This window comes from Cyprinus carpio, chromosome B15 (genome assembly GCF_018340385.1).
Source record: "Cyprinus carpio isolate SPL01 chromosome B15, ASM1834038v1, whole genome shotgun sequence".
Classification (NCBI taxonomy): domain Eukaryota; kingdom Metazoa; phylum Chordata; class Actinopteri; order Cypriniformes; family Cyprinidae; genus Cyprinus; species Cyprinus carpio.
Window position 1 is genome coordinate 18432414 of NC_056611.1, and position 16955 is coordinate 18449368.

Genomic DNA, 16955 nt, shown 5'->3' on the forward strand with positions numbered 1-16955 from the left:
CTGGATACTACATGACTTTCCCATGAACAACAGTGACTGGGAAACTAGTCCCTAGGGGCTCATGAGCTTGACCCTGCAGCTGAAGAATGTTCTGTAGCAGGATATGGATTATGACAAACTGGCTGCTGCATGTAATAGTTTGTGCGAGAGAACACTAGTGTGTATTTGTGTTCATTTTGCAGAAGGTCTGCTTTCAGGGTAAGCTCTCTATCCCAGAGTCTTGCTTGTCAGGTCAAAACATCTCTTGTACTCATTCCAAAAATCATCCAGGAAGTCACTCAACAGTCTCAAAAGCCCCAGATTCACACAAATCTACATGCTTAAAGAACGCTGCAACGAAACTGCTGGTCTGCTGGGCCCCTATTGACTGGAATGATATCTATAATGTGTTTGATTGGCTAATAGTAACTAATAGATGATGTCGTGCTGGGACTAATCTTCATAATGATGAGAAATGCACTAATGTGTAGTTATTCATTTTTAAAGCTACAGTATAATATCAGATTGAAATAGGCTTCGTCTCTCTTTTGTGATGTTCCAGATATAGTCCCTGGTTTTGAAAAACCTCTGTGACTTTTCTATAAAAGGAAAAATTGAGCTGAAATGTAAATAGTTCAAATCTGGTTTTTATTCCCCTAAACACAGTAACACAGAACAGCAGAGGGGACATTTTCTTTTCAAAGCAATCCAATGATACCAAAATAAACATGAATTTTGCTTTGCACACTAGAAAGAAAACGATTCATTTGAATTCTCATTTTGTTGACAAAACAAGCAATTATCTGTAATATTTGCAAGCAGTAATTACCATGCGAGTCCAAAACGAAGATGCATTCAATCAAAAATGTGCAACAATGCTGGCATCCATCAATAATCCCAGCGATATGTTCACACAATTTGCACATGCCGACCTCTCCGGCACATGCCTGGAGCATTAATCAGCTAAAGTGTGTGATTTGTGATTAAAGGGCCATTTCCAGAGCATCCCAAAGAATGAGCGGGATACATTCATTAATGGTGACAGCCACTGAGAGGATTTGTTCACCTGCTGACTTTAAGAGACCACAGACGATCTCCTGCAAGGACAAAAACTGTCCCTTGAGGGGGAAAGAAATAGTTAATTTCAAATTAAATGGAAACCTGTTGTCTGCACATTTGACGCTTTCAAGGACAGATGTTATTTGCGCTTGGTTTAAACTACTCAAATTGAATGAGAAAGACAAAAGCAACTGGTGTGTTTTAGTTCATACCAGCGTAAAAGATAGTATAATTAGCTTTGGATTTGCATACATATTAAAGAACAGGAGTAGTCCATCTAGAGCATTGTAACTCTTGACAGAGTAATTTAGTGTGAAAACTCTTGAGCTGCTTCCTCTGATGTTGTGTGTGTGTGTGTGTGTGTGTGTGTGTGTGTGTGTGTGTGTGTGTGTGTGTGTGTGTGTGTGTGTGTGTGTGTGTGTGTGTGTGAATTGATAGAGCTGTACTCACCTTTCTGGTTGGTCAGAGAAAAGGTCACAACTTCACATATCTTCACAGTACTGACAGAGCTAAAGTTTACCCAGATACATCAAGCAGGATTTATAATGATTTATTGAAGAATGAGTATACAGCTCGGTATAGGCCCAACAGAATCACACAGCACATCCACTGAAAGAGACTGACTGGACCAAATACCACAATAATACATGTTGTCAAGAGGCCTTGACACAGTTGTGTACAGAATATAAGTACTTTACATGTTTTTAAAATACAAATATACTTTTTTTTTCACACACCATCTGAGAATATAGATATTAGACAAATAAATATACATCTTGATAAGGCTGAAAACACGTTCATATATATTGACAATTCAGCGATGATCACACACGAAATAATTAAAAAGTTTGCCTATAAAATCTCCACAAATTACAGGCTTAGTTTATAACTATCAGAGGATCAAAAGGCCACTAGCACGATCTCTAAATTAAAAATATGTACAATAAATACAAAAAAATCTCCAAACTAACACTCACACAAGACTTGCATACATGTAACAGACATGCGCACACATAGATACAGACCAAAACACTCATGCCTACCCACTTTCACACTGTCTCTAGTGTTATATAAAGATTTAAAGTTAAATATACAACAAAATAAAATTACATAAATATTTTCGCTGTGCAACTGCAATTTTCAATAGACAGCCCCATACAAAATACCGAAATCAGTAACTACGCTAGGAAAATGTGACATTACAAGAACTATTGAGTATGGACACCCTCGTGGTGATAACAGCATTATAGTGGCCTGATGGTGTCTTTTGTTGATTTACATTTATGTATTGTAACACTGAGGTTGTCCTCAAGTATAGTTTAAAATACTAATATAGTATGTTCTTCAACAAGACCATCGTACCCAGTGAGATGGATTAACATGTAAACAATATAAACGTGTTTTGTTCACGCAAGTTGTCGTACCGATAAAACCAATAATGTGACACGACAACATTCTTACAACCACAGTCACTTTACAATACAAATTTAAAATTGTTATTTGGCCATTTGAGGTGTGCTATAAAAAAACGTTTTCTTCATCAGAATTTTAAATCTTGGGTTTCACTCAAAATATCTGAGCATTCTTAAAAAGATCAATTTACTTGAGAAGCAAAATAAAGAAATGACAGAATGTATGTTTATTTTTTTACACTACTGTTCCAAAGTTTGGGTGTCAGTAAGCTTTTAGAAGTCTCTCTATTTGATCAAAAATACAGTAAAACAGTAATATTGTCCAGTGTGTTTTCTATTTGAATATATTTTAAAATGTAACATTCCTATTATGGTTGGTTTTCAAGAGCTGAATTTTCAGCAGCCATTACTCCAGTCTTCAGTGTCACATGATCCCTTAGATATCATTCTAATATGCTGATTTGAAACATTTGTTATTACTATCAGTGCTGAATACAAATGTACTGCTTAACATTTTGTGAAAACCATAATACATGTTTAAACCATAAAATTTAATTTTTTTTTTTTTTTATGATTTGATTATTTTTGTGTAGATTTTCACTTTGTTTTATTTAATATATAAATCACTTGTGTCAGTGAAAATTGCATTTATCAGTTGCATCAGTTTTTTCATTTATTTATTTATTCCCTAGATTTACTGTCTGAAAATAATCTTGCTTCATGTAAATTAATCTTGTTTAAGGATGTTTAAATATTTGTACTGGAAAAGAGACAAAAATACCAATTAAGAAAATGCTTCATTGCAGTGTGAGGACTGCACATAGTAATTTTGCTTCAGTGCCACTTATTATACATTTACAACACGAGTGAGAGACAGGCACAAGAAGAACCAGCGATGGTTGTAAATTTGCTTCTGCAGTGTACCAGAGCTGCGAGTCGTGGCGTGACCTGGCAGAGGAGTGGGCGGAGTTCAGTAGCAGTGGCCATCGTTGTCAGACTGTGTTCTGGCTGAGCGGCTGAACAGCGGCAGGGGCGACAAGAGTTCAGCCAAGGTCGCCACACTGGCACAAAAGGTTAATGTACAGTTTGCAAGTCCGTCTGGCCACAAGCGGGTCATAGACAGCCGCCCAGAGAGCAGACAAATGCCTGCAATATTAAAACAGAGGGATTATTGCAGGAGTCAGCACTGCCACCTGTCCGAGCAGCGGGATACTCACCCCCCCCTCTTCCTCCGTATTGCTTAGGCGTTAGGAAATTTGATGTTTTCTCTAAGGATCTTATCAGATATCCTATTTGTTCCTGATGGGTGATGTGAGGAAGCCTTCGTACAATGCTAAATAAATCCAGAAGTTCTCCAAAGCATCACGGGCGGATGAAACTGAATTTAGAAACGGAATTTCCTCTGCTCCTGCTGCCGAAACAATGCATCAGGACTCAGAGTTTGTGCGTCGTTGTGTCAGATCCATGTGGATGGCACTTCACTGAGGAGTTTTTATCAGCTCAGGTGGGATTTGTCTTATTTTATGGTGTAATATCAGCAGAAGGAGTAAAGACGCTGTGGGGTTGAAGGAGGAAAGAGATTGTGAATCGAAGAGCGCTTCACACAGCAGTCACACTTCAATGAGCGCCCATATAAATATCTATTTCATTATGAAAATCATCAGAGAAAATTACAAACGGTTTCCCAAGGAGCCACACGCAGGCTGCAGCCGGCATCTATCTCATCAGGCAAACATTATTTGGCAAAGGGAAGAGCGCTTGAGTCGGGGCATGTCTGGGCACTCTTATTTGCGGATCACCGGGCCCAGCAGAGGAGCCCCTCAGTTGCGCATTTGCATTCAGATTTGCACCATGATGGGAGATGAGGCGGTGGGAGGCCTGAGCTCTATTTATAATTCTTCAGCCTTTTTTACAGTCCTGATTATGAATGAACCAGAGCTAGAGGAGGGGTACCCTCTAATTTAATGGCAAGGTTCGGAAGGATGTCGAGCCACTAGTACGGTCCCTAATCACTTTTTCTCCATTTGCCGGGATAAAGCTGCTAAATCACTCAAGGAGGGTTGCAAACAGATATCGTGGGGGTTGAGGTCTTGCTAGGTTCTGAATACAAATTTTGGGTTATGAATTCAGCTATGCTGAGATTGAAATTAGGAATATTTTACAGCACAATGGTACTGCAGTGAGAAAATTAGATGTGTGCTCATTTGAAATTTTAATGTAACTCAAATTTAAAACATGGTCATGCTCTATCCTCACACAAAATCTGTTTGTTATGCATTAGAGGCAAAACAAAAAAGCCTAAGGGACTGTTCAACACGGTATATTTTGGCTTCAAAAAAAAAAAAAAAAAAAAAAAAAAAAAAAAAACGGAATGGGGAGAAAATTACATGAAATAATTTAATTCAAAATAATTTACATTTCAAAAGCTAAATGCTCCTTATGGTTTATATTTTATTACCAATAGTCTGTGAATACAGGTTTTTTTTAAATAATTTTTTACTCAAGCAATTTCTACCCAATAAAAGAAAATTATGTACATTTTAAAATGTAAAATTTATATTCATTAAAAAAAATTTAAGTACTTTAAATTTCTATTATTTCTATTACTTACAGGTCTCGAAATCACACTTTTAAAATTCCTTTGTTGTTAAAAATGGCCATAGTTAAGGGGGAAAATTACATTAAGAAATATTATATTATTATTTTATTTATAGCTTATACACACACACACACACACACACACACACACACACACACAGTGGTGTGAAAAAGGTTTTGCTCCCTTCCTGTTTTTTTGTTTTTTTTTGCACATTTGTCACACTTGAATGATTCAGATCATCTAACAGATTTTTATATTACACAAAGATAACCCAAGTAAATACAAAATGCAGTTTTGAAATAAAGATTTCATTTATTAAGTTAAAAAAGCTGTCCAAACCTGCCTGGTACTACGTGAAAAAGTAATTGCCCCCTAAAATCGAATAACTGGTTATGCCACCCTTTGCAGCAACAACTGCAATCAAGCGTTTGCGATTACTGGCAATGAGTCTTTCACATCACTGTGGAGGAATCTGGACCACTCTTCTTTGCAGAATTGTTTTAATTCAGTCACATTGGTGGGTTTTCGAGCATGAATGTTTAAGGTCATGACACAGCATCTCAATCAGATTTAAGTCTGGACTTTGACTTGGCCACTCCAAAACCTTAATTTAGTTTTTCTTGAGCCATTGAGAAAGAGGGGGACTTGCTGGTGTGTTTGGGAACCTGTTGCATAATCCAAGTCACAGACTCATGGCTGGACATTCTCCTTCAGGATTTTCTGTAGTGCAGAATTCATGGTTCCATCAATTATTGCAAGTTGTCCAGGTCCTGAAGCTGTAAAGAAGCCCCAGACCATCACACTTCCACCACCATGTTCGACTGTTGGTATGATGTTCTTTATATGAAATGCTGTGTTGGTTTTACGCCAGATGTAACGGGACATACACCTAATCACAGTTCTTTCATGATTTAACAGGAGGGGGCAATGAATTTTTCACATAGGGCCAGGAAGGTTTGGACAGCTTTTTTTCCCTTAATAAATGAAATCATCATTTAAAAACTGCATTTTGTGTTTACTTGCATAATTTGGTTGATGATCTGAATCTTTTAAGTGTGACAAATATGCAAATAAAAAACAGGAAGGGGGCAAAAACCTTTTTACGATATATTGCCTTTTCATATATTGCCTGTATATATATTTATATTGCCATTTTTAACATTATTTTAATTTTAAGCCATCTTGTGGTTCCCCTTTGGAAGTGTGCTTAGGCCCACTAGTGGGTCCTGGCTCTCTAGTTGAGATCCTCTGGTCTAGAGCATGTTTACGTAAAAAAAATTTAAAAGCATGCAAAAAAAAAAACATGGGCTTAAATCTAAAGCTTACCTGGGCTCTGTCCCCCGAGAGGTCATTACCATCTGTCCTTTTTTCATCCCTCCTATGTTTCTCTTGGGTCACGGAGTGGTGTCGCCACGGTGCATGGACCCCCGTGCCCACATGGCATGGCCTGGACCCCCTCCACCCCCGTGATCCTTGTCTGATTCGGGCTGGCTCTGAGCTCTCTCTGGTTTAGGGTTGGGTGTCATGGGTGGCTCAGGCTGCTGCACTGACATGGTGCGGCGAAGGTGTGTCCGCTTACACAAGAAGTCCGGTTTGGCTGACAGACCAAATGAGCCCTTTCGAAGAACCATTCGCACCGAGGAGCTCTTCTTGGGCCGGGCTCTGTGACTGAACTGCAGGGAGGAGAGATGTACTGCATAGCCCTCGCTCAGGAACTGTGGTAGATCAGAAGATATGAAAAGATATTAGAGAAAACTAGATTCATTTTGACCAGTTATGGTGGAAACTGAATGAAAGACAAAGAAGAATCAAAGTTAGTTAACCTGGCATTGATTCTGGTACTTCTTAGAGGGCCGACCCACTATATATATCTGGTTGGGGTTGAGGCCCAGCATGTTGTAGACGGAAATGTCCTTCATGGAGCCGTAGGCGCAGTTGATTTTAATGTGACACTGCCAACATGAGAAAAGGGCAAAGCGTGATTAGACAGCCTGAGGATACACTACAAAAACACCTCAGTTGCTGTGTGACTACTCATGCGTGAGACAGAGAAAGCAAGCGTGATAGAGATGGACCAAGAGAAGCAGAAATAAAGGAATAAAGAAAAATGATTCTTACGCTGCATTCCTACTGTGTGGTATATCTCCATCAAATACAGTTTTTGAAATGTACAATCTGCCATTCGAAAGTTTGCGGTCAGTAAGTTTTTTTATGTTTTTAAAAGGAGCCTCTTATGCTTACCACAGCTGCGTTATTTAATCAAAAATACCGTAAAAACAATAATATCATGAAATATTATTACAATTTGAAATAACTATTTTCTATTAGTGTGTTTTAAAATGTAATTTATTCCTGTAATGGCAAAGCTGAATTTTCAGCAGTCATTAATCCAGTCTTCAGGATCACAGAAATCATTCTAATATGCTGATTACTTTTTGCTATCAAAATCGAATTTTTTTGTGAAAACAGTGATATGCTTTTCCCCCCAGAATCAACTGAAAGTTCAAAAGAACACCATTTCCTTGAAATAGAAATCACTTTTGATCAACTGAATACATCCTTTTTGAATAAGTATTCATTTTTGATCAATTTACTGCATCCTGTCTAAATAAAATGTATTTTTACTCTAATGCATCGCTATTTATTTATTAATAAACTGACCTCAAACTTCTTAAAAGTAGCGTATATTTCTATATATAGGATAAAATACTTTCTTACTATTAAGTACAGAAATCCTATTAGCTAGTTTATCACAATTAACTGAAAATAAATGTGAATTTTAAATAATTTCACTAGTTGTAATCGCGTGCTTCTGACAAAAAAATCTGGCAATTTATAACATTTGAAGTGTTTCTTTATTTATCTTTTCTTTAATTTAAAATATTTCTTAAATTTGTTAATGTTAAAAATTCTTACAAAATCTAACAAAAGCCAGATCCTCAATGACGTCATCCTCCAGCAAGTGACATCATTTTTGGTGGGAAACCAACAGCAAAAGCACCAGCAAGTATTACAAAGGGATGTGAAGAAATCTTTGATGTTTTGTGGTATTTGTTTATCTTACTCTTATTCCTGATCAAATTTCAAAACCTATATAATGTCATAACATTTTAAAAGATGGTTAATTAAACAATTGGAAATCGTAGGCTAAATCTTAATCCCTCATTGAGCATTGCTTGAATACAGCTTTTTATTTCCATCCTGATAGGCATCCTGTTTGTTTTAAAATGTGCACATAAGAAGTTATGACTCATAAAGTGCCTGAGCTTAACCAGAGCATATTTCTGAAAGTCTAGTGAACCCTTTTATAGAAACACTTCTCTAAACCTCAACACAGGCATATTCATATTTTACAGTTACAGAGTTCAAAAGGTACTTCAGAACAGGAATGACCCATTTACCAAATATGTGGACATGGTAGCAGAAGACTAACCTCTTGCACCAAGTTCCTGAGGAAGATGGTTTTCTGACGAAGAGGGTCGTGCACCAACCCTTCCGAGAAGAAGATCATCCCCTGAGGGAAGTTGTGTTGAGACAGCCAGGACACAACCCTCTGCTTCTGCATGTCTGGACGGCCAGTGATGTAAATGATCAGGTAGCCCAGATCCTGCCAGTGTCTGCATGCAAAATACAATCATTTACCCTCTGAGCAATCCCATAATGCTTGGCGAAAAACAGTTGGGGACCGATTCCTGGATAGTCACGGCGCCTGGTCCTCCAGCAACAGATTGCATTTGACAAAGCAGTAAATTTGCCCAAGGACAGTCTGGGAAACAACCCAAGATTGTACATTTGTAAATCCCAAACCCCATCTGATATCTGGTATCAGCACTTTGCTATCTCTCTATTAAATGAAATCCAATTGTGCCTCACTGGCAGGCCGGTCCTTTTCAATATTGCCGTGGCATGAAATGAAAGCATTGATTCTCTCTCACACACATTTACACAAAAAGCCACCCTGTGAATTTGTTACCTGACCACATCCACAGCTCCGGGCCGTACTTTAGGGTCGCTGCCCATAATAGAGACGCTAGCGGCAAATGAACCGTCAATGCTAAAGACGACACACTCCATCCCCCGCGGCAAGACCGTCAGGAAGGCCTCCGCGCTTGTCTGGTCACCCCTGCGAGGAAAGAGTGACATGAACAAAAATCTGGCTCTTGATCAAGCTCAAGATGTGGCATGAAGCCCGAGATCAATTTAACAGTGAGGAGTCCTTCTCCTTCAGCCCTCAGGGTGAGAGTTTTATGAGTGCCAATTGAACGCTTGCAAATTATCCCCGCTGAGACAACCTTGAGAGCACGGCCATTTTGGATACATTACAAGTAATCCTCAGGGTCCCATTGACTTACTTGACAACCATTTTGATGGGGTAGACCCCCACGGCCAGCTTTTTGCTTTTGGGGATGGTGTAGGTCACTCTGCCACTGCTGTTGGTCACCTCGGTGTCTAAGTGCTCCCAGCGACCCGACTGCGGCTGGGTCATCACGTACACATCGACCTGAGAGACAAAACAACAAAGAAACAGACAGTGGGAGGAAGCAAATGAGATGGAGGGAGATAATTGAGGCACACTAGGGTTGTCACGACACCAAAATGTCAGTAGTCTATACCAGTACCACTGACATTGCTATATATCAGTTTCAAAACCACAGCAAGCACTGTTTTGCTATTTAATGCACTCCTTTATTTGACGCATTAAATATTAATAAACAAATTGAACAAAAGTGACAGCAGAGATATTTACAATGCCACTGAAGATTTCCATTTCAAATAAATGTTGCTCTTTTGAACTTTACTTTCATCAAAGAAACTGATAATAATAAGAAATATTTCTTGAGCACCAAATCAGCATATTGCGATGACTTCTGAAGGATCATGTGACACTGAAGACTGGAGTAATGGCTTGCCATCAACGAAATAAATTACATTTTAAAATATCAAAAAATAATAAAACAGTTACTTTAACACTTTACTTAAAGCCCTATGTGTATAATGAAATATAAAAGTAGTTTTAATGCATGAATCATGCCCTATAATGCATTGTACAACCTCATGAATAATTGTAACCACAGTTAAGATATTACAACACATATAAATTCATTTTTACACTATGCTTTTAAATTCAGTTATAATTATTTACAACAAGACATAATGCATTACAATGCACATTATGAATATTATAATGGATTATACCCTTTAATTACCGTTTATAATGCATTACACATAAAGGCTTTAAGTAAAATGTTACCTTAATATGTAATAATATTTCACAATATTACTTTTTTACTGTATTTTTGATTCAAATAAACAGCCTTGGTCAGCATAAATTTTCATAAACATGAAAACAAAAAACTGACAAAACCCAAACTTTTGAATGGCAGTGTTTTTAGAAGTAAATATTATTTTTATATTAAAAATACTGTATAAGCCACACAGTATTTATCAATAACATTACATTCTGAATAACTCAAAAACAGTCAGTAATTAAGAAAATAAAATGAAGTGGCTTTGTGTTATTTTTATTAATTTGAACAACAAAGAGTAAATACTGTAGGTATTTTCACAACAATATTATTAATTTTTCCTGCCTCTCAAAGTATAACTTAAAAAGTTTATATTAGTACTTTAACAAGATTAGTTATTGGCTTCAGAATGTAGTTAATGAATGGTTTACATATTAACACATCTGTACGTCTAACTATGCAGTTCATCAGGTGTTTACACGTGCAGCCACACATTACAACGTGCAAATGCTATTCACAGAGAACTGAATGTGTACTGATACTGTAAAAGTTACTGGTAAGGTTTCACTTGCGTCCAAAGTACCAGTATCATCATTAATTTTTTCATTAGTAGTTTCATTGTGAAAACAACAACCCCTTAACAATTCCACTGACATTTTGGTTGCATGCAAACAGCTTGTTTGAATGCACATTCTATGATAGTGGACCCCAGCTCTCTTACCTTTTCCCCAGTCAGGGTCACCATATCCAGCGGACCATACATGAAGCGACCAACCAGGGTCTGATGCCCGTCCTCGGTTGCGATGACATCATTGACTCTGTGGTTGGCGGTGACATTCTGCAGACAGAAAAAGATGTCAGGTTGCTTTTTCTTTTCTATAATTTTCATGCCACAAGAGAGTCTGTTATCACAAATAAATAAGGCAAACAATAAGCGTAAATGACACTGATAATACTGCCAATCACCATTTCTGACAGATGGAAAAAGAGAAAGGGGCAGTTTAATAAGTATGCAGTACAAAGTACTTCCAAAAGAGGGTGTCACACTCTAATCCTTCCCTTCTTCAATAAATTTCATTTAAGTGATAAAGCTGTTCTACACAGAGCTCAGTGAAGATAAATCCTGCAGCCCCTGCTGAGGCAGCTGTGCTTAAATGTGAAATTAAAGCAAGCAAAATACAGAGCTATGCAAATCCTGAAAATAACTGGCCACAGTCACCTTCATGCCAGCAGAGGAAGCAGGCAAACAGAGAGGAAGATAAATGTAATAAGCTTTTACTCTGCTGCTTTATAGAGCAAAGGCAAGGCTTTGAGACAGCGTCTAAATTCACAAAAACATGTTCCCATAAGCCTGACTCAAAACATCCCTCTCACATACCAGCTACTATAGTGATGAAATCCAACAGGATACTGAGGCTTAAATGATCTGGGGCCTTAAAAACTGCAAACAGTACAAAATTTTCACATTTCTGAACTAAGTTTGAGTGGTGCTTGCCCATGGCTTTATGTGCCACTGCTAAAGCTTTGTGAGTGGTTGTCAGCATGTTGCCATGTGGTTGCTAGATGGTTATTTATAGGGCTGCATGATTTGGATGAAAAAAATTAATTGTGATTAGTGCTGCCAAAATTAGTACATTAATGCATGCAATTTTTTTTCTTTTTTTTAATTTTATGCAATTAACACAGAGGCGGAGCTAGGGTTGGCCACCCCACTCACAACTGCTGCTTCTGTCTATTTTTTCTTAACAAGAATTGCGTTTATTTATTTTTGGCATTTTTTTGGCTTTATGGTTGGACAGGTCAGAGCTGACAGGAAGCGAAGTGGGGGGGGGGGGGGGGGGGTCGGCCCACAAGGCTATCAATGCAGAGAGAATAGCATTTATTTAGACGGAGAACGTCTTCACGACCACATCAAATGGGAAACTTTTCAGATGCGCACTCCAATTCGCCTCAGTGCCAGGCAATAATTAAATGAGCGCAGAAAATGTACAGATGATGACAGAGCTAAACTAGTCCGAAAAAAAATCTAAGAATTCGAAATAGTCAAAGCAATGTTAGAATTAGCAAGCAAGTTTCTGGCACTCATGTCATCAGAAATCACTGAAAATGATTAACTTCTAGGTGTGTGACGAGACACTTATCCCACGAGACAAGACACAAGATGAGATTTTTTGATTTTTTTAAAGAAATCCTCAATGACTAAATATATAGGGGAAAATAGACATTTATTCAATGGAAAAACACAAAATGCAAAAAATGTAGAAGCATTTCAAAATCAACTTGTGCTTTATTAAATTAAACTTCTATTATATATCTACATATTATAATATATCTGTTATATGCAGCAATAAACAACATGTAAACTAGAGCTGTTTTTTATATATAAATGGGAGATCATGATTATCACACAATTCTGAAGAAAAAAAGATTAGAAAACTAAATAAATAAATAAAATAATTTACTAGTGGTTTTGGCAAAATGTTCATTGCTTAAGTCTTTAAAAAAATATATTAATAAAAAAAAAAAAAAAAAAAAAAAAAATTAAGGAGTCAGTGTCTCAATTCATAAAGACTTGTTTCACTATTGGAATCTCCTGAATGAATGATTCAATGACAAATACTTTTTTTAAATGGGCAGTTGTCGTCACCTGCTGAAGGAAGATTGTAAGCATTGCAATACATACACGTGTTAAGATACTTTCGTTTTGAACGCTACTGTAGAGAATAAGTGTTTATACCCAAACTATAAACTTTTATCCCAGTACTTATGTTAATTAAATGTCTGTAACACAGCCTGAATGATTCATTAACATGAGCAGCGATAAAACGTGCTTCTCACGCTCCACTGATGCTCGCGATGTGAAACAGACGTAATAGACATAGCTGAATTGTTGTCTTTCAGGAATAAGATTGCATGTGTGTTTGAATTGAGATCGTGATCTTTAAATGATTAATTGTGCAGCTTTAATGTAACTGCAAATTGTTTTGCTAGGATATCTTCATTTTCTCTCGAGACCAGCCGGATCTCGCAGGACACATCGGATCCCGTCACATCCCTATTAACTTCAGGTCATTTTGTCACTTTAGTGTGTACATCACTTTAAAATAACTTCCTGCCATGGTTACTTCTGAATGAGAATCTTCTGTAAGTACTGTGACTTTGTTAATATTATGCTATTACGTTGGTATGGCATGAGCCCACACAGAGAGCTGTACAGCCCCGTAAATCATTAGCCCACAAAAGCTAATGAGACTGATTGCACTGATTTGTCATTTAATGAAGCGGTTAAACATTTCTCAGCTTGCAGCCATTTGCATATTGATTAAGTCAGTCAATAATTCATCTTGGCATGGGCCTATACATGTTTACCATATGATGGGCTTCCAAACCAACACACATACTGATGAGATACACACAAACAGCCAACAAGCAACACACCACCATATGTGCTGGTGACACACCTGAGTGGATCTTCAGACACAAGGCTAATCCGACAAAGGAGTATGTTGCTGTGTAGGAAAAGCATGTATGCTTGTCGAATGGATCCAGATTGGTGCCTACTTTATGCCTTGCAGCTCGCTCACCGAGCCAGAATGATGCAGCATATACACACAAATAGAAGCATTCAGGGTCTCACAAAGAAATCAGGAGAGTCTTTCGAAAACAACATGACTGCACAGAAACGCCTTTGACTTGAAAGGCTAACAAGCGCTCTGATCAAATACTATTGCGACCATCAGTGCATTCAGAAGGGCTCAGTGGGTGGCAAAAATAACCACGATTTCAGATCAAGGCCCTGAGTGATCAAAAAAACATTCCCTGTCAAAAGAAAAGGTAGCAGTGATAACACAGAAGTGTTTCACTGAGCTATACTTAACCTCAGTGAAGGACTGGGAAGAATTGGTCTTTGTTATGGTGGGTTCTTTTGAAAGCGAGCGCTAAAAAATACCCTGTAAACCTGCATAGGCACTAGTTTTCAGCAGCACTGTTAGGTAATTGTGTTGATGTGTCTCCGAGCAGTAAATCAAGGTCGGCCGTGATGCTTATTTTCGTAAGGCGCAGATTTCTGCCCACACACGCTGAGCTATTGTGCCGCATTTGAGAAACTCAAAGCCCTGGCAGAGGGGGGATATTTTTAGTTCTTCTACAATGACTCTGCTGCAGTCCACATTTCACTTGAGTGATATGTGTGTGTGTTTGTGTGTCTGTCTGAATCTGTAGACCAGAGCCAGAAATTAGCCAGGGCTCAGGGGGGAAAAATGCCATTCAAAAGGGACAAAAATGCCCTGGATATTGAAATATAGGAGCCAAAGAAATGTCCCTAATCGAACAGCTATTACATAAAAATCTACAATGACCACAGACAGTATACTTTACAATCCAACACAGAGACAAGATAATTATTTTAATTACTATTATTATTAGGGATTTAAATTTAAATTGATATTCAAATTCTGGATTATCCAGTGAAACGTCAGACTTCTCTCTGGTGACATATGCTGGACTTTTCCAACCATTTAGTCAGTTTAAATCCACTCGTTTCTTACAATCAAGCAAAGTCCATGGCCTATACTCGGCTGTATGTCACAATACAGAAGAAAACATCTACTGCTACTTCTATTCAATTACGAATTTAAGTATTCAACATTGACTGATATAGAGATATAATATATATATATATATATATATATATATATATATATATATATAAACTCAGCCGATAACCAATATAGTACTAATATATCATGCAGTGCTGTTTTTATATGGTTAGAAAAACAATATGCCCACATATTAACCATTAAAAAATCAATTCCAAGAGGCAAACATTGCCTCTTAATAAATATCTGACACTGCTGCAGACGAATACCTCTATCACACTGACATCTAAATGATGTGTATAATTTTTCTGAGGATTTTTTGTGCACGGGGTGTGTTATTATTAACTAAAGACAGTTATTTTTAATGGAAAGTTGAACTACCTGGGTAAAAACACAAAGCTTGATGTCTGAAAGTTTTCCAATGTATGTGAGAGTATGTTTTGTTTTGTCAGCTCGGCCACGTTTGTCCTTACCCTAAGCTTGACGTGTGTGCGTCTGGTTTGCGTATTCTCCTTCTCCGTAGTTGTTGGTGGTGAGGGGGGGGCGGAGTCAGAGTTTTCCATCTCTTGGGCTTTCGCATAGTCACAGTGCATCACCTGTCAATCAATCACACAGATATTAGTAACCAATCAGTGTTATCACGAGGCTGTGCAACCTTTAAGGCATGTTAAAGGCGAAGTGTGGAATTTCTGTGGAATTAGAAGCAGCACACGGAATTGCAATTGTTTGCCAACAGGTGACAGGTTTCCTGGCTTCCCTTGGTTCACAAACATGTTATTTGGTTGAGACAGATGATGAGATGTTGGACTACAAATGACTTGCAGTACAGGTAGTATCTGCACAGTATCCTTGATACAAAATGGAAAATAAAATGTGTAGTATGTGGTGTTAAATCAAACTATGAATCAGCAGTATTCTTAAGGGATGAATAGTCAAGTTGTAATCATTTTTCATTCAAGTGTATAAAATAAGAAAAGCTATTTCCCCCAAGGATAAACAATACAACATTCTTTAAATGCTGCTACTGCAAAGGTCTGAATGAATCAGAATGCAGGTATTAACTCTTCAAATGAAATACAAAATTTGTTATTTTATCCGTTTCCTGCTGCAATGTAACTTGCTACTGTGAGAAATACACCTACAATCAAAAACATTCCTTATGACCTCTGAGAAAAAAAAAATTATTGACTCAGTGGATTCAGGTGTAGATGAAACTGAAATCTTTGTTGCTGTAACATTTAAGTTGGATCAAAAGGTCATGTTTATTAGTCTTCTGTGTTACTATTAAGGGTTGAGGATTTGAGATAGCTGCACTTGAGGTTCTAAATCTTTGCAAAATCATGTCCAACCTTGACTTCGACAAAGGTGTTTATTGCATTCTGTCAGTGGAGGCGTTAACCAAACTCCAGTGACATTGAGTCATAAGACCCAAGTGATCCTTTTTCAATTCAAATTGATATTACAGTCACAGCCAATGAGAACATATTTTAATTTGTTTGATACACAGCCATGTGGATGAAGTGGCTGGACCAATGAGATTTCAGCGTGGGCAGTGCTGCCCAGTGTGATGAGACAGAAACAGAAATCGCATGTCAAAGACAAGGTGTCAGTCTCACATCAATCTTGATATTTGTTAACTGAAACCGTGATTTCGCTTATTAAAATAAAGCTGAAATAATATAAAATATAAATAGATGAAAACTTGTACTAAAGTACTAAACTTCAAATAAGATGAAGTACTAAAATTACTAAAACAAAGCTGAATACAAATAAAAATAATTACCATATTTAAAATGAAAAGTGCAACATAAAAACAAAAGGTCATTAAAAATATTAATAAATGCTATAAATAGTCAAATAACATTGTCAAATGTCACAAAATCCTAGTTTTTTCATACTGAACAACCCATATTTATATCTCTGAATGATTGTACACGCTTTGGCAAGGCTCCACCTTTTCATATGACATTTTGAAATGTATAAGTAGTATATAATAACTTGATCATGTCATAATGGCATCTACAATGACAGCTTTCCATTTAGCAGTCCCTGAGGAATGCAC

General features: G+C 37.4%; 1 protein-coding gene across 1 annotated transcript in view; it reads right to left on the reverse strand.

The window, feature by feature from the left end:
• Window positions 1–3122: 3122 nt before the first annotated feature.
• LOC109056116 (membrane-associated phosphatidylinositol transfer protein 3-like) overlaps window positions 3123–16955 on the reverse strand; it is a 73000-nt gene continuing 59167 nt past the window's right edge. The window contains exons 13-20 of the mRNA XM_042739609.1: window positions 15367–15489; window positions 11017–11133; window positions 9402–9550; window positions 9023–9172; window positions 8483–8666; window positions 6873–7001; window positions 6376–6764; window positions 3123–4005 (exon numbers count right to left, since the gene is read on the reverse strand). Coding sequence (XP_042595543.1) covers window positions 6444–6764; window positions 6873–7001; window positions 8483–8666; window positions 9023–9172; window positions 9402–9550; window positions 11017–11133; window positions 15367–15489 — 1173 coding nt within the window. The 3' untranslated portion in view covers window positions 3123–4005; window positions 6376–6443. The remainder of the gene's footprint in view (window positions 4006–6375; window positions 6765–6872; window positions 7002–8482; window positions 8667–9022; window positions 9173–9401; window positions 9551–11016; window positions 11134–15366; window positions 15490–16955) is intronic.